This window comes from Procambarus clarkii, chromosome 76 (genome assembly GCF_040958095.1).
Source record: "Procambarus clarkii isolate CNS0578487 chromosome 76, FALCON_Pclarkii_2.0, whole genome shotgun sequence".
Lineage (NCBI taxonomy): Eukaryota > Metazoa > Arthropoda > Malacostraca > Decapoda > Cambaridae > Procambarus > Procambarus clarkii.
The window spans coordinates 3,180,562-3,199,131 of record NC_091225.1 but is presented as its reverse complement, the minus strand read 5'-3'; the positions used below and the strand labels follow the sequence as shown (position 1 = coordinate 3,199,131).

The 18,570-nt window shown below is 45.2% G+C and overlaps 1 protein-coding gene across 4 annotated transcripts in view; it reads right to left on the bottom strand.

Moving 5' to 3' along the window:
- Nucleotides 1-18,570, bottom strand: part of LOC123771516 (probable glutamate receptor) — a 135,719-nt gene that overhangs the window by 72,518 nt on the left and 44,631 nt on the right. For 2 of the 4 annotated variants that reach the window (XM_069313813.1, XM_069313816.1), the window contains exons 2-6: nt 17,028-17,129; nt 9,414-9,556; nt 9,076-9,192; nt 8,289-8,512; nt 7,960-8,088 (exon numbers count right to left, since the gene is read on the bottom strand). In XM_069313813.1, the coding sequence (XP_069169914.1) occupies nt 7,960-8,088; nt 8,289-8,512; nt 9,076-9,192; nt 9,414-9,556; nt 17,028-17,109 (695 nt within the window). In that variant the 5' untranslated portion in view covers nt 17,110-17,129. The remainder of the gene's footprint in view (nt 1-7,959; nt 8,089-8,288; nt 8,513-9,075; nt 9,193-9,413; nt 9,557-17,027; nt 17,130-18,570) is intronic. The other 2 variants (XM_069313815.1, XM_069313814.1) reach the window with 2 other exon arrangements.

Sequence of the window (18,570 nt, the reverse complement as noted above, 5' to 3'; positions counted from 1 at the left end):
TAGTCTTGACGAATTCCATGGTAAGTCTTGTTGAATCAGTAGTGGGAGAGTGCTCCGTGGGCCAGGTGTAGAATAGTGGGCCGCAGGCTGGCAGGAATCACAAGTTGTTCGATGTTGGCCCAATCGTCGTCCTCCTTCAGCTTACTGGGTCTATATCTGCGGTAGAGCAAGTCGTTCTCTAGGAAGAACCCAGGAATACTGTCGGGTAGAGTCTCAGCCTGGAAAAATAATGGTGTTAAGGTAAGATCTTCCCTCTGTAACTTACGGAACTCCAACTTGGTCAGAATCGGGGGTAGTTTCTGAGGGTCTTGAGGGACAGCGGTAGCAGTAGAGTCAGCTGGCTGTGGTCGTGCGGCTTGTGCACGGGTGGTCACTAGAACCGGAGGAGAAACTTCATCACTCTTGAACCTTTGCTGGAACATACTCGAATATAGGGTTATCTGGCACAGAGGTACACACCTGGGGTTTGTCCATGACGATCAGGTTGGTCGGTTGCAGGTCTTCTGCCAAGTCGTTGCCTAGGAGAAGTTGCACTCCAGGCACGGGAAAAGGCTTTTCCCTGACGGCGACTTGGACTTCTCCGTTCATGAAGGGACAATCCAGGTGGACTCTGGCGAGAGGATAAGGAGTGGTAGCAGTGAGGTCAGTGATGAAGACAGTTTCTCCGGTGTAGGCGATGTTGGGCACAGCCGACTTCAAGATGATCGATTGAAGAGCCGCTGTGTCCCTCAAGATCTTCAATTTGAAACGTCCCTCCGGATTTGAACCGTTGGCAGAGACAGTTCCAGTATACAGGTGGTTACTGAAAAGAGAAAGATCATTAACATGAACACCAACATTCATCACAGGCTTACCGGACTTAGGAGGAGTTGGTTTGGGTTTTTGCGTGTCGGTGGTTCCCTTGTATTGAGACTTACCACACTTATCTATGGTATGTCCATAGAGTCTACAATACTTGCAGTACAATTGCGAGCCAGCCTGATCGGTGCTCACTTTCTCGTAACTGTACCACGACTTCTTACTGGAGGATGGTTCTGGTGTCAGCCGGTGGATGAGGCTGTAAGTGTCAGCCGACTTAGCACACTTCAGGTAGTCGGTTTCTTCTTTATCTGCTAAATATAGACGGACAGGAGGCGGCACACGCCTCAGGAATACTTCAACTAGCATCAGGTTGACGAGTTCTGTAAAAGTAGAGACATGTGCTGCTTCCAGCCATTTCATAAAATATCTCCGTTTTGTGTTAGCAAACTCGAGAAAGGTAGTGGTACTTGCCTTCAGGTGGTCACGGAATTTCCTTCGATAACTTTCGGTGGAGAGAAGGTAGGCGTCCAACACTGCTTGTTTCAGAGTCTGGTAGTCATTCTCAGACGCCAAAGTACTGAGTGTGACTGCAGCTCTACTTGTAAGATGTACTCTGAGAAGTGTGGCCCATTGGTCGACAGGCCAACTGAGTTGATTAGCAAGGGTTTCAAAGGTGGTAAAAAACACGTCAACTTCTGCTTCTACAAATGATGGCATTAACTTACTTGCATGTGATATATTAAAACTGATGGGAAGATTGGCAGTAGCTTGCTGGCGTTGAGCGAGGTGTGAAGTTTCCAACGCGAATTCTTGTTGACGACACTCTATAGCCAGTCGCTTGTTGCTTGTCATGTTCGTGTTGCATCTCTAACTCGCGTCGTTTTGTTTCAAGCTGTACTCGTTCCCGCCCACGGAGTATTGCAACCTCACGTTCTTGTTCTTCTTTCCTCAAGGCAGCTTCACGTTCCTTGAGGGCGATTTCACGTTCTTGTTCTTCCTTCCGTATGGCAGCTGCTCGTTCTTGTTGTTCGAGGGCTTCTCTTTGCATGGCAGCTGCTTCCCTTTGCTGCTCGCGTTCAATCTTGGCCAGCTCTATTTTGAGTTTCATCGTTGCCAAATCAGTTTTATCTGCAATATAGTAAGTTTCATGAGTTTCAGAGTCTATCTTACCTTGCTCTAAGAAATGATCCAGTAACAGGTTGTGTATGTCATTTTTGTTGGCTTGGTAGGGAACTTCTAGTTGATACTCATGTGCAAGAGTTTGTAATTCAGTCCTCTTGGCACGACTTAAAGTCCCTATTTCACCTGCTGGATCTGCACGGAAAGCTTGGAGACGAAACATGGTGAAATTAGCAAATAAATACACAACGAATATACCGTTGTGATATAGTGAATGTCAGAAACAGGACAACGTGGCAACTGGTACCTATCCTGTGGAATCTTTAACAATTAAAGTTAAGTACAAGATGTTAAATGATTAATTTAAATCAAGGTCGCAGGAAATCTTGTACCCGGTACTCATGTAAGAGGATAAGGGCAAGAAAATCCTACTAAACAAGTGAAACTGAGTTTCTAAAACAAATGAAACAGTTAATTGCCTCAAAAGTAAAATTGGTAGTCCAAGGATGTAGGCATACCTTGCCGAGTCTCTATAGGACATAAGCAAGTTTTCCCACTGAAATTAATATGATACAGAATTAGCGAACTTTTGTGCTCTGAAAAAGAAAGCTAATTCCCTACCAATATGTATGTATCATCATCTCTGACTGACGTGTAGGGGTGCGAGGTGTCAACTGGTGACGAGAACTGCTGCTGAGGTCCCAATTCAGCAACTAAAGTTCGTGCTAGAGGAACTATGGCCCTCTTTATCCTCCTATTGTCAGATTGCAGAAGATTAGGTGCACTTGACCCGGGGGTAGACCACAGTACCAGGGTACCAATATGATGATCTGTCGAAAATATGAGAAATATCCAAGGGACAAAAGATGGTAAACACGAGTAATAACACGGAGGGAGAGATGACCAATTAAGAGTATGACTGAGGCCTACAGTCACCACGTAATCCAAAGTTGTCTCACCTTCACTATATGCTACTCTCGGAATGCACAATACACACAGCACCATATAAAAATGAAATTGAATATGAAAAATAGTAAAAGCTACATTACCAAAGCCAAATACGCTTACCAAAAATTACTACTTGGCACCAGTACCTGAGTGAAGCTCCTAGGGCAGGCCCCCATTTTATGTGACGGTAACGCATTGGTGTTCGGCTGTTTCAAAAGCTAGGGGTATGGCCTCGTCACATAACGAAAAAAAAAGAAAAAAGCTGGAACTTTCGTCTGTGGTAAGGTAATGGGAAGACACACAAAACACAAGTAAATTTAACAATGAAATTTTAATTACGTTAGAAAAGCAAGACATGAATAAAATTGGGCATAAAAATTGTAACAGATAAATCAAACAAAATAATAAGAATAATCACTGGCAAATGAAAAGTTACGTTAAGACAAGTGAGTAATAGCAAATATAGCAAAGGAAATAATGATGCAGGAATATTGGCTTCAAGCTGCCACCTCCCTTAGTACACGTAAGCCAAGGCTTAGTCTACCAATGAGACGTGTTAACTTGTGTGGAGCACGATATATTCTGCCTTCCCTAGGTCGCGGTGGCCCAGACATCAGCTCGTGTGGCGGGTGGTGGGGCAGGTGCGACGGGCACCAGCCAATCAGCGACAGGCAGGCGATGGACAAGCAGTTTGCCAGTTTAACGGTGGCGGAGGCGAGCAGGTGTGCTGGTGTTGGATACGTTTTGTACTCTGGGCAAAACTTGTTGTTGTACTTGTTGGATATATCTTCTATATTAGTTGTTACTGGGACGTAGTTTGGAGGGAAGGGCAGGCTCAATCTCTCTTGAAAGAGATTATCGTCACAATATATATACATATATATATATATATAACTGAAAACTCACACCCCAGAAGTGACTCGAACCCATACTCCCACAACTGGTATGTACAGGGACGCCTTAATCCGCTTGACCATCACGACCGGACATAAGGAAGTGATAGCCGAGGCTATATGAACCACTTCCCCGCCGGCACTCGGATGGTAATCTTGGGCACCTCCCCCAAGATATACTCCCCCCCTATATAGTCCTGGGGACCATTCAGGCTTGTTTGCATTTGTGTTCCTCACGTGTGCCCCAAAGAATGAGGTGATTTGATAAAATGCTATGCCCAAGATTACCATCCGAGTGCCGGCGGGGAAGTGGTTCATATAGCCTCGGCTATCACTTCCTTATGTCCGGTCGTGATGGTCAAGCGGATTAAGGCGTCCCTGTACATACCAGTTGTGGGAGTATGGGTTCGAGTCACTTCTGGGGTGTGAGTTTTCAGTTGTATATAGTCCTGGGGACCATTCAGGCTTGTTTGCATTTGTGTTCCTCACGTGTGCCCCAAAGAATGAGGTGATTTGATAAAATGCTATGCCCAAGATTACCATCCGAGTGCCGGCGGGGAAGTGGTTCATATAGCCTCGGCTATCACTTCCTTATGTCCGGTCGTGATGGTCAAGCGGATTAAGGCGTCCCTGTACATACCAGTTGTGGGAGTATGGGTTCGAGTCACTTCTGGGGTGTGAGTTTTCAGTTGTATATAGTCCTGGGGACCATTCAGGCTTGTTTGCATATATATATATATATATATATATATATATATATATATATATATATATATATATATATATATATATATATATATATATATATATGTCGTACCTAGTAGCCAGAACGCACTTCTCAGCCTACTATGCAAGGACCGATTTGCCTAATAAGCCAAATTTTCATGAATTATTTGTTTTTCGACTACCTAACCTACCTAACCTAACCTAACCTAACTTTTTCGGCTATCTAACCAAACCTAACCTATAAAGATAGGTTAGGTTAGGTTAGGTAGGGTTGGTTAGGTTCGGTCATATATCTACGTTAATTTTAACTCCAATAAAAAAAAATTGACCTCATGCATAATGAAATGGGTAGCTTTATCATTTTATAAGAAAAAAATTAGAAAAAATATATTATTTCAGGAAAACTTGGCTTATTAGGCAAATCGGGCCTTGAATAGTAGGCCAAAAAGTGAGTTCTGGCTACTAGGTACGACATATATATATATATATATATATATATATATATATATATATGTCGTACCTAGTAGCAAGAACTCACTTCTCAGCCGACTATGCAAGGCCCAATTTGCCTAATAAGCCAAGTTTTCATGAATTAATTGTTTTTCGACTACCTAACCTACCTAACCTAACCTGACCTAACATTTTCCGCTACCTAACCTAAGCTAACCTATAAAGATAGGTTAGGTTAGGTTAGGTAGGGTTGGTTAGGTATGGTCATATATCTACATTAATTTAAACTCCAATAAAAAAATTTGACCTCATACATAATGAAATGGTTAGATTTATCATTTCATAAGAAAAAAATTAGAGAAAATATATTAATTCAGGAAAACTTGGCTTATTAGGCAAATCGGGCCTTGCATAGTAGGCCGATAAGTGCGTTCTGGCTATTAGGTACGACATTATATATATATATATATATATATATATATATATATATATATATATATATATATATATATATATATATATATATATATATATATATGTATATATATTGTGACGATAATCTCTTAGGTGTTGTGTTAGTTGTTAGTTCGACGAAACCATTGGAGAAGCCGTTATTGACTAGGACCTGACTTACCCTACAGAGTTCAGAGTTCAGAGTTCAGAAGAACTCTGTAGGGTAAGGCAGGTCCTAGTCAATAACGGCTTCTCCAATGGTTTCGTCGAAGACATCATAAGAAGGAAAGTGAAAAGCCATGCAACCTCTGAAGAGACAACTAACACAACACCTATACCCCCTATTAGACTATTTTACAGGAACTTCTTTTCCACAGCTCATAAAACGGAGGAAAGGGTCCTGAAAGATATTGTTAATAGAAACGTTATCCCTACAGACAAAAATCAGAGGATACAACTGACGATTTACTATAAAACCAGAAAAACGGCCAGCCTACTCATGAGAAACTCTCCAGACACAAAACAGAACGCTTTAAAAGAGACTAACGTCGTCTATGCCTTTCCTTTCCTCCCTTTCCTCCGTTTTATGAGCTGTGGAAAAGAAGTTCCTGTAAAATAGTCTAATAGGGGGTATAGGTGTTGTGTTAGTTGTCTCTTCAGAGGTTGCATGGCTTTTCACTTTCCTTCTTATGATGTCTTCAACGAAACCATTGGAGAAGCCGTTATTGACTAGGACCTGCCTTACCCTACAGAGTTCAGAGTTCAGAGTTCAGAAGAACTCTGTAGGGTAAGGCAGGTCCTAGTCAATAACGGCTTCTCCAATGGTTTCGTCGAAGACATCATAAGAAGGAAAGTGAAAAGCCATGCAACCTCTGAAGAGACAACTAACACAACACCTATACCCCCTATTAGACTATTTTACAGGAACTTCTTTTCCACAGCTCATAAAACGGAGGAAAGGGTCCTGAAAGATATTGTTAATAGAAACGTTATCCCTACAGACAAAAATCAGAGGATACAACTGACGATTTACTATAAAACCAGAAAAACGGCCAGCCTACTCATGAGAAACTCTCCAGACACAAAACAGAACGCTTTAAAAGAGACTAACGTCGTCTATGCCTTCAAATGCCCTCTTGGGGACTGTAAGCTCCAAAAAACCCAGTATATAGGCAAGACAACAACATCTCTTTCGAGGCGTTTAACGATGCATAAGCAACAGGGCTCCATTAAGGAACATATAATCTCTTCCCACAACCAAACCATCGCCAGAGAAATCCTAGTAAACAACACAGAAATCATCGATAGATACAGTGATAGCAGGCGGCTTGACGTTTGCGAGGCACTACACATCAAGAAGTCAACACCAGCAATCAACAGCCAATTATTGCACAACTATATTCTACCCACCTCAAGACTCCGCTCCAATATAGAAGCATCAAGAAATATGGACCAATAGGCTTTCTACAAACACTTCTATTCAATATCCATTGTTTCGTGTTCTGTCTTGTGTTGATGAAATTAATACCCTATTAATACTCTTGTTCTGTCTTGTGTTGATGAAATTAATACCCTATTAATGCCACATCTTGTTCTGTCTTGTGTTAATGCCACATCACCCCTTCCACCTCACTCAAATGTAGATATAAAATCGGAGATGCGTAAGTTCTATTCAGTTGTGTATTTGTGAACTAAAGTCTTTGAAAATGTAATAAGTTTTACGAAACGCGCTCGTGTCGCGTCAGACTAGAAATAAAAATGAATTTTGGAGAATTGATTTTTGATTTACCTCCAACAGTGAAAAGAAATGTACGAAAGATTGAAAAAATTCGTGTTAGAATTATTAATCTTACTTTTTCGGTCATATTTAATAATATATATATATATATATATTATATATATATATATATATATATATATATATATATATATATATATATATTATACTAACATATATATATACATATATATATATATATATATATATATATTTATATATTTATATATATATTTATATATATATATATATATATATATATATATATATATATATATATATATATATATATATATATATATATATATATATATATATAGATATATGCGGGTGCTTTTAGTTCATTGGTTAAAGGAAGGAGACAAGAAAAAGGAAGGGTTATCTTGAGATGATTTCAGGGCTTTGCGTTCCCGCGGCCGGTTCTCTACCAGGTTACACACCCCAAGGAAGCAGCCTATAGCAGCTGTCTAACTCGCAGGTTCCTATTTACTGCTAGGTAACAGGGGCATCAGGAAACAACAACACTAGGTTAAAAACCAATAACATCCAGTTAAAACAATAACACCAGTTACAAAGGGACGAGGTTAATCCCGGGTTTTGCCGAAATCTAAACAACCTTTTTAAAAAGGCTGGAACTAATTCAGGCTTTTGCCAAAACCAAAATTGTCTGCCTGAGGCATCATTTACACTACTAAGGTCATGTGACCTGAAGCTGACATAATAATCATTAAAATTTTACTTGAAATTTGAAAAAAACAGCGTTTCCTTGATTGTTTCTGATACATGACACACCTGAAGTATTTATCAGGGAAGAGCGTGAAGCTGGAGGAGTGGACGAGGCCCCGCCTGGGCGTCCAGGAGGCCACTTGCAGAGGTGAGGCTCCTGGAGCACTGTAGGGCAGACGCACGTACACACTGCACCTACAGCATCATGACACAAACTAACGCTAGATCATATAAGACCAAATGTAACTATTTTTCTGAATGCCATAAATTTACAAATGTTTGTACATTAAAGAAACTTATCAGCATGAGAGTAGTGAAATCTTAATTTTAAAAACAAACCAGTTCTCCATAAGGTTGATGTTATTAAGCCTAGATGTGGATATATTTGTGTTTACCTGACCGAGACCGAGGAACTGTCAGTGACCAGCAACATCGCGTTCCTGCTGGCCAGAACCTTATGGAGATGTTGTAGCTCTTGTAGTGGTAAATGTGTAGCAACAAGGAGCCTAGTCGACCATACTAGGAGGCGGAGCTGAAACGATAACTCAGCGAAAGAGGAGAGGAAGGACCGGTCGTCGCTTACCACCACCATCATCATGCAGCGTGACACCACTCGCAGCTGTTGATATCAACACAGTATAAATTTTGTAGAAACAGTATACTGACTGTAATGGTAATGAGAGTGACCTACCTGCACCAGCAGTAATGTGAGAGTGACCTACCAGCATCAGCAGTAATGTGAGAGTGACCTACCAGCATCAGCAGTAATGTGAGAGTGACCTACCAGCGTCAGCAGTAATGTGAGAGTGACCTACCAGCATCAGCAGTAATGTGAGAGTGACCAACCAGCGTCAGCAGTAATGTGAGAGTGACCTACCAGCGTCAGCAGTAATGTGAGAGTGACCTACCAGCACCAGCAGTAATGTGAGAGTGACCTACCAGCATCAGCAGTAATGTGAGAGTGAATCTACCAGCATCAGCAGTAATGTGAGAGTGACCTACCATTGTCAGCAGTAATGTGAGAGTGACCTACCAGCGTCAGCAGTAATGTGAGAGTGACCTACCAGCATCAGCAGTAATGTGAGAGTGACCTACCAGCATCAGCAGTAATGTGAGAGTGACCTACCAGCAGTAATGTGAGAGTGACCTACCAGCATCAGCAGTAATGTGAGAGTGACCTACCCGCCGAGCCTCGCCGACCATCTGGGAGAGCTGCGTCAACGTCACATTAGCGTCCTGGCCGTCTGCTGACACCTTGAACACTGACACTCCCCAGGGAGTCTCTAAACCTTTCATTGCCTGTTAGAGAAATCAATTAGATATGAATAATGCACTATTCAATTTGATCTCACTATCTGCCATTTTTTTAATATTTAAAATATTTTAGTTAAAGATCTTTAATAGTTGATAACTAAAGCAGTTGCAGCTAAGATTCAGTGTTTCTGTCGATGTAAACTTTACGATTCATGTTCCAATAATTTTAGCTACTACGACTCACGTGAGCAGCGGGCTGGACTCACTGTGAAGACACTGGAGGCTGGAGAGCCACCATCAGAGAGGAGAGACACAGAACACATGGATGCGGTTCCGTCCGTGTGTATGGTGCTCCGTATTATGTCTGCCACAGCCTCTCCCGCCAGCGTCATGGTGTTGCTTTCCGTGTCTGGGTGGAGGTAGTTACACACAGTAAGTAAGTAATTATCAAAAGAAGGCACCAAACCGGGAAGGCTATGTAGCACCATCAAATACGCAAAATAATCAGAGGGCGCTACATATCAACAAGGATGCCAATACGAGAACAAAAACGCATAAGGCGAACGATATCAAAAGTATCCGAGTCACCAAGAATTCTATCGAGGGACAGGTGACCGCGAGGGGCGGTCGGAAAGCAAGACACACGCTCGTCCTGGAAGTCAGGACATTCAAGAAGGACATGCACGACCGTAAGAGGGACAATGCAACTAGGAAAATAAGGAGCAGGGCGGCGCTCCATCAAGTGACCATGGGTTAAGCGAGTGTGGCCAATGCGCAACCTCGCCAGAGCTGTTTCCCACCGCCGGTTACGGTGGAAGGAGGACGGCCACGAGGAAACACAACATTTAAGAGTACGTAGCTTGTTACCAGTAACAGACAACCTAGAAGCCTGCCAACGGGTAAGGACTGAGGAATGGATAACCGGGTAAAAGTCGGAATATGGAATGCCTTTACGAGAGATGGGACAAGAGCGGACAGGTTCCTTGGCGGCAGCATCCACACGCTCATTTAAAGACACACCAATATGGCTGGGAACCCAACAAAACTCAACCGACTTAAATTTACTGTGAACAAGAAACAGCCAATGCTGGATCTCGACAACTACTGGATGAACCGGATTAAAGGACCCGAGAGCCATGAGGGCACTACGAGAGTCAACAACAACTACAAAGGAAGACTGACAACGAGAAAGCAGGAGACGAAGAGCATAGAGAATAGCATAAAGTTCCGCTGTAAAGATGCTAGTCTCCGGAGGTAAGCGACACATATAAGTGCGATCAGGAAAAACAACAGAGTAGCCAACACCGTCCGCTGACTTAGACCCATCGGTGAAGACAGAAACGCAGCGGGAGTGAGAAGAAAAGTGTTCGAGGAAAAGGCGTTTTAGAACCGTAGGAGGGGTAAAAGCTTTAGGGATACGGGTCAAGGATGTACAAAACCGCGGAAGAGGGACCCTCCACGGGGGCAAAGAAGGAACAACACGAGGAGAAACATCAGAAATACGAACGGAAAGAGAATCCTGTAGGCGAGATAACCGGACAGAAAGAGGGAGGTGGTGAAGAGGAACAGGAACCACAGGAGGGGTAAAAGTTAAAGCACGACAGAGGCGAGAGGAAGGATGTTGCAAGGACCGCGCAAGATAGCGAAGAAAGTAGCGATCACGGCGATCCTGGAGAGACAGGAAGCCAGGGTCAACATACAAGCTAAGGATGGGAGTCGACCGAAAGGCACCAGAACTGAGGCGCAACCCAGTATGGTGCAAAGCATCAAGACGGCGAAGAGTAGAAGGAGAAGCAGATGAGTAAGCAGGGCAACCATAATCGAGCTTAGACAGGACGAGAGAGGAATGTAAAGCAAGGAGAGTGCGCCTATCTGCCCCCCAAGAAGTATGGGACAAGACCCGAAGGAGGGTAAGGGCCTTAGAGCACTCAACACGGAGGTAAGAGATATGGGGAGACCAAGACAAACGAGTGTCAAGGAATAACCCCAAAAGCTTCGCGGAATCTTTGTATTCAAGGGGATGACCATAAAGTGACAAAGAGGGACGAAGAACAACCCGTTTCCGCGTAAAAGTCATGGCACAAGTCTTAGAAGTAGAGAACTTGAAGCCATGATCTGTGGCCCAAGACGACACGACATCAATTGCAAGTTGAAGCCGGCGTTGAAGGAGAGGCGAATCATCACCCTGACAACAAAGGGTAAGATCATCGACATAGAGAGCGGAGAAGACACCAGAAGGAAGAGAGGAAAGAAGACCATTGAGGGCAACCAGAAAAAGAGTAGTGCTCAGAACACTACCCTGGGGCACACCTTCGTATTGCTGAAAAGAGGGAGAGAGAGCGGTACCAAGGCGCACCCGAAAGGAACGACGAGAGAGGAAGCTGCGGAGAAAGAGACGGAGATGACCACGAAGGCCAAAAGAATGAAGTTGAGATAGGATATGATAACGCCAAGTGGTGTCGTAAGCCTTCTCCAGGTCAAAAAGGACGGCAACAACGGAGGTCTTCGCAGCAAAAGCAGTACGAATATAGACCTCCAAGTTCACCAGGACATCTGTCGTGCTGCGGCACTTGCGGAAACCAAATTGAGAAGGGGAGAGGAGGTGATGGTGTTCCAGGAACCACATCAGACGAACGTTAACCATACGTTCAAAGAGTTTGCAGACACAACTTGTGAGAGCAATAGGGCGAAAGTCCTTAGGGGAAGTACCCAGAGACCCCGATTTGCGAACAGGGAGGACAACGGCATCGAGCCAGTCCTCATGGACTGACGACGACTCCCAGATCCGATTATACAGACTCAGTAAATACTGAGACGTGCTCGGAGGGAGATGGCGAAGCATCTCATAATGAATACCATCGGAGCCCGCCGCCGTAAAACCGCAGAGGGCCAGGGCAGAACGAAGTTCAGAGAGAGAGAAGGGATCATTATAGGGAAGCTGAAGATGAGTGCAGAAATCTAAAGGACGAGACTCAAGGACAGGTTTACGAAGAAGGAAAGATTGGGGAAGATGAAGACCAGAGCTAAGAGAAGAAAAGTGGGAACCCAGTTCGGAAGCGACCTGCAACGGGTCCGCCACAAGAGTATCATGGAGGTGAAGGACCGGTGAAACATCGGGAACGAACTTACCCGCTATCTTGAGGATACGCTTCCAGATCTGGGCCAGAGGGGTTTCGGACGTAATTGTTGAGACATAAGATGCCCAACATTCACGTTTAGCCATACGGATGGCCCTACGGGCCACCGCACTCGCTTTCCGAAAGAAAAGAAAAGAATCGGTCGTCTGCCTACGGCGGTGCCTCTTCCAGGCTGCACGCTTACAGCGGACAGCCCGAGCACAGTCCGCATTCCACCAGGGAACGCACTTCCGTGGACCCCGAGAGGAAGAGCGAGGAATAAAGCAGAGGGCAGCGTTGAAGACTGTGTCATGAAAAAAGAGGAGAGCGCGAGAGAGATGCAGAAGGGAGAGGTCAGAGAGAGCAGCACTGAGGATAAATAGGGTCCAGTCTGCCTTAGCAAACTGCCACCTAGGGATAGAGAGGGAAGGGCGAAAAGAGAAAAAGGAAACAAGGATGGGGAAATGATCAATTCCATGGAGGTCATCAAGAACCTGCCACGTGAAATCTAAGTAAAGAGAAGAAGAGCAGAGAGAAAGATCAAGACAAGAAAGGGTGCAAGTCCGAGAGTCCAAATGAGTGGGCTCACCAGAATTCAGAAGAGACAGGGAAGAAGAGAGGAGAAACGGCTCAAGGAGGCGACCCCGGGTATTCGTCAGAACGTCACCCCAAAGAGAATGACGACAATTGAAGTCACCCAGCAGGAGCACAGGCTCCGGCAAGGAGTCTAGGAGGTGTTTCAAATCAGGAAGAGAGAGCGGGACACTCGGGGGGAGATAAATGGAACAAACTGTGTACCATTTCCCCACAAAGATACGAGCAGCAGAACAATGGAGAGGCGAAGGAAAAAGTAAAGGAACAAAGGGAACATCAGCACGAATCAAGAGAGCAGAAGAATTAGAAGCCCCAGCAATGGCTGGGGGGGGGGGGAAGAGAAAGGAATAGCCACGAAAACGACCAGGACGAGCACCAAGCATTGGCTTCTGGAGACAGACACAAAGGGGCGAAAACCGCGAAATCAGAAGTTGGAGTTCGAGGAAATTGGCGTAATACCCTCGAACGTTCCATTGAAGAATGGACAACGACGAGAAGAGAAAGGACAAAAACAGAGAACAAGGAAGAAACAAAGGCGAAAGAGCAACAAAGCACGTTAAAGAATATCAGGGTCGGGATCCGGGTCAGCAAAGTCAGGGTTAGGGGGCATGGGTAAACTGAGCAAAGACGGAGGGAAGGAAACAGGAGAACAGATCAGAGGTGGGCGGGCGGGGCCCGGAGGAGGAGGAGGAGGAAGAGGAGGAGACAACGGAGAGGAGCAGTCAAGGACAGCAGCAGGAAGAGGGAGAGTAGAAAGAGGGGAGCGCACCCCAGCAAGAGCAGCAACCGAAAGGGAAACAGGGGCCAAAGAAACCTCCATAGCAGGAACAGGGGGCGCAAGCACTGAAACGGGAGGGGAAGGAGCAACAGAGCCAGAAGTAGGAGCTGAGGAAGAAAGCGAAGCCTTCTTACCCGCCGGGGAAGAGGAAGGAGAGGAGCCAGGCTTACGCTTTTGACTTAAAGAGACTGGTGTCCCAGCAACTACGTACCGGGCAACGGATTCCAGTGTCTCAACAGGAGAAGCCGAACGAGAGCACACACGACGGCCGTTAGGAGAGCGATGGACATCCGCCCGCACCGACAGGCGGTGGGGATAGCCGATAGATGGAGGAAGAGGATGGGAAGGAGGATCGGAGTGGGACGAGGAAGAAGACACAGGAGACATGACAGACCGGGTTGAAAGAAGGGGAACCCCAGACAGAGGACCAGGAGGGGGACCCCTCGGGACAGAACACAAAGGGACAGAGGAGGGGGCAGTGGGCGTATCAGGGTCCAAGGCCTGGAAACGGTTTAGAGTCTGAGGAAGGGGGGAAGGACGAGGAGAGGAAGAGCGCAACACGCGATCATTAGAGATGTTAGCATAAGGCGGGAGCCGGCGAACCTGGCGCCTCGCCTCAGGAAAAGATAAACGCTCTCGGTGCTTCAGGTTAAGGACGGCTGCCTCAAGCTTGTAATGGACACAGGCACGGGAGAAGGTAGGATGGGCCTCACCGCAGTTGAGGCAGCGAGCTTGGGGAGAAGTGCACTCCGACTTAGAGTGACCTTCACTCCCACACAAAGGACAGAGACAGTCAGTCCCAGAGCAGCGGAGGGCACCATGTCCAAACCTCCAGCACTTGTTACAAAGTCGAGGAGAAGGAATATACTCCTGGACAGAGCACCTAGCACCAGCAAGAATGACAGAGGATGGAAGGGTCCTACCATCAAAGGTGATCTTCACAACGCGAAGGGGTTGACGGCGACGACCACGAGGGGGACGAGTAAACGAGTCAACCTGGAGGACAGAATGGCCTTGGGCATCAAGGATATGCCGAATATCATCGTGGCAATCCTGCAGATTCCAAACACCTGTTGCAACATGGGGTGGGAGGAGAATAGTGCCACACTGGCATTCAGCTGAACGTTCTTGGAGACCCGAACAGGGATCTCGCCAAGGCAAGATAAGGCAGCCAAGCGGGAAGCCGCATCCTGAGAAGGAGCAGCAACGACACATGTACCGAGACGAGTGGGGTTGAAAGTAACAGACGCATCCACGGAATCTACAAGATGCCGATGGAGGGAGAAATCGTCAGGAGGCGCAGAATCAAGAGGGAGGAGATCAAAGTATTTGGCCTATGAAGCAGGACCAAACAAGGCCTGATACGCATCAGCACGGGAAGGAATCGAGCGAGTGCGGTGGGGGCGCGAACGGCGTTGAGAACCCCTAGAGAGAGAGGGGTCAAAAGGCGCAGTAGTCACAACGAGAGACTTAGCCGCACCAGGGGACGAAGTGGTCACCACCGGGGGCTGGAGGCTCGACCCAACCACAGAGGAGGGAGGGGAGCTGGGGGAAGAAGTCAGGACGGTCAAAGGAGGAGCAAGGTCGGGGCCCAACGCAGCGGGAGCTACACAGCCAGGTCTTCCAATACAGGCCGACTCGGGGGCTTGGTCGCCCACCCCACGAGCCTGAGAGGGTACAACGGAAACATTCAACGACATAGAGACGAAAAGTGATAAATTCATCCACGAATGTGCCCCCATATCCACCATGGAGCCACAATTAGAGGCAAGACACCCAACAGGAAGCTATCGCCGATCATGCCGGGGCCCCCTAGGGGTGCGTCGTGAGTATACGCCCCACAAACGCCACCTTAAGAACCGTCAGTCCGTCGAGATCGGGTTCAGCGAAGAAAGGGGGATTGACAATAAAAGGTTCCCCTTGCTCGAGACGTTGGATACTACAGTTCTACGGGTGCAAGAGTATGCCTCCTCAAGCACCCGGGCGTCAAAATAGAAGAAGTCCAAAGAAATAATCCAAAACAAGCAAAAGGTCGGCAGGAAACGACAAGCAGATAGGAGAAGAGGGGGGAGAAAAACGAAACATAAGGAAAAGGAAAAGCGATCCGGCACAATTGGAGAAGACAGTAGCAGGAGTGCAAGGACAGAAAAGGACAGAGGACAGCCCAACGGAGCATCACACTCCGGCAGCCGTCCACCAAGCCCACTCACGACGCCAACGGGCCGGATGGGGAGGGGGAGTTACACACAGTAGGAACTGACCAACCGAGGCCAGATTCACGAAGCAGTTACGCATGTACTTACGAACGTGTACATCTTTCCTCAATCTTTGACGGCTTTTTTTTTTACATTTATTAAACAATTTACAAGCAGGAAAACAGCCCAATCAAATGTTGTTATTGATATAAACAGTCTCCTGGTGCTTCGGAGCTCTTTAACTGTTTAATAATTGTAAACAAAGCCGCCAAAGATAGAGAAAAGATGTACACGTTCGTAAGTGCTTGCATAACTGCTTCGTGAATATGGCAGGTATGCTTCTGATGCTTAATTAACACCTGACTCTGCCCGGAAATGGAACCCCTAGACCATTGTGTTGTCAACAATCGATAAATGTTTTCCTAATATTTTTTCTATTTAAAATTTTTAAACAAACTAATCGTGGTTTTTTTTGTAATAGTTAGTTAGTTTAGTTCATTTATTATGCACCCCATACCCATCTTGTGGGTGGTAGTGGAAAGGGTTACAGAGGCACATTATGGGCTCAGGGACTGAACCCCACAATTCATTTAGCTAAGCAAGTTACAATCTTGATGAGCTAGTTACAAAATTCCTCTTTGTAATAAGTGTATGAAATTATTATTAATTTATTGAAATTATTATGTGAAAAGGAAGATAAATTATAAGGTATAAAAAACGAAGGAAATATGAAGCGTAGTTATTGTTGTTCAGCAGTAACCATTCCCAGTACTGATCCTAGTGATATGTACATCCTAGCCATATATCTGTATGCTATTCTGGAATATCTAATGTGGATTAACCTCTCAGGAATATCTACTCAGGAATGCCTAGTCATGAGTGCTTAGTCAGAAGTACCTAGTCAGGAGTGCTTAATCAATAGTGCTTAGTTACGAGTGCCTAGTCAGGATTGCATTGTCAGGACTGCATAGTTAGGAGTGCCTAGTCAGGAGTACCACCTAGTCAAGAGTGCTTAGTTATAAGTGCCTAGTCAGGAGTGCTTAGTTATAAGTACCTAGTCAGGAGTGCCTAGTCAAGAGTGTTTAGTTATAAGTGCCTAGTCAGGAGTGTCTAGTCAGGATTGCATGGTCAGGAGTGCTTAGTGAAGAGTTCCTAGACAAGAGGGCCAAGTCAGGGAGCTACACCTCGTCCACTTACAGTAAGGTAGAGGAAGGCGAGCCACACTGAGGGAGACAGCAGGAACCAGGACGGTCACCACAGACCTCAGACCAGCCACCATCTTCTCTACCCCAACACCCTCTGCAAGTTTTTTTTTTTTTTTTTATTTTTACATGCAAGCATGCAAATGAATACAATAAATACAATAAAATCAATAAATAAAAGCAAACTAGAACAAAACAGAGCACAAAACACAAAATGTCAAAGCACAAACTCACAAAGGTACAAAAGAACAAAGGAACTCAACCACAAAACACCGGCCTGAAGGGCCGACCACAAAAACAACAATACATACTGTGACGATAATCTCCTTCAAGAGATTGAGCCTGCTCTTCCCTCCCAAGTTCGTCGCTATATACATCCCTATACAACTAATATGGAAGAAATATCCAACAAATACAACACCAAGGTTTGCCAGAGAGCAAACGTATGCAGCACCAGGAACACCTGCTCCCCCCCTCCGCCACTCGAATCACCAAACTACCTGTACGTCGCCTGCTCATCGCTGATTGGCTGCGTGTCCAGTTGCACCTGCCCTCCACTCGCCACACTACCTGATGTCTGGGGCCACACGACCTACAGACCTCAGAATATCCAGTGCTTTCAACAAGTTAACACGTCTCGTTGAAAGACTAGGCTCTGGCTTACGTGTACTAAAGAGAGGTGGCAGCTAAAAGCCAATATTCCTGCACCTAATATTCTGATTGTAAATTGTTCACTTGTTATTACTCACTTGTCTTAACGTAACTTTTCATTTTGTCATTTGATTATTCTTATTATTTTGATTGATTTTATGTTCCAATTTGTATGTCCATTTTATTCATGTTTTGCTTTTCTAACGTAATTAAAATCTCATTGTTAAATTTACTTGTGTTTTGTGTGTCTTCCCATTACCTTACCACAGACGAAGTTCCAGATTTTCTATTTTTTGTTTCTATATGTGACGAGGCCATACCCCTAACTTTTGAACAGCCGAACACCAACGCGTTACCGTCACAATACAAACACGGGAATACAGTACAGAAACACGGTACCCAAACCCGCACCCAACAACCCAAACACCAGAACATAATTATACAAAACAAGTCTATCGGCACTGTAACCACATACAGATAGGCATCAAGACAAAATGATAATAAATACAACACTAAAGGAAATGACAAATACTCAATAGAAACAAAAGGACAGCATAATCACAGTACAGAAAACATAATCGCAATACATAATACATAACAAACATCGGAGCACGCAGGAACTGGGAAAACAAACCCGCCCCACCCACACACACACACACACACACACACACCCCGCACCCCACATCCATGCACACAAATAGAAAACAACCCACAACATACAGCCAAACAAAGGAATCACGGGGCATGATCCTAAATCCCAGAGGCAGGAGTAAACTTCTCAGGGAACTTATCCCAAGGATACCTTTTCTTTTAGGCCTCCCAAATCAAATATTCCATGTCAGTAGGGAGTCGATAACCCTTCCGCTGTGGGGCCTGCATAAACTCAG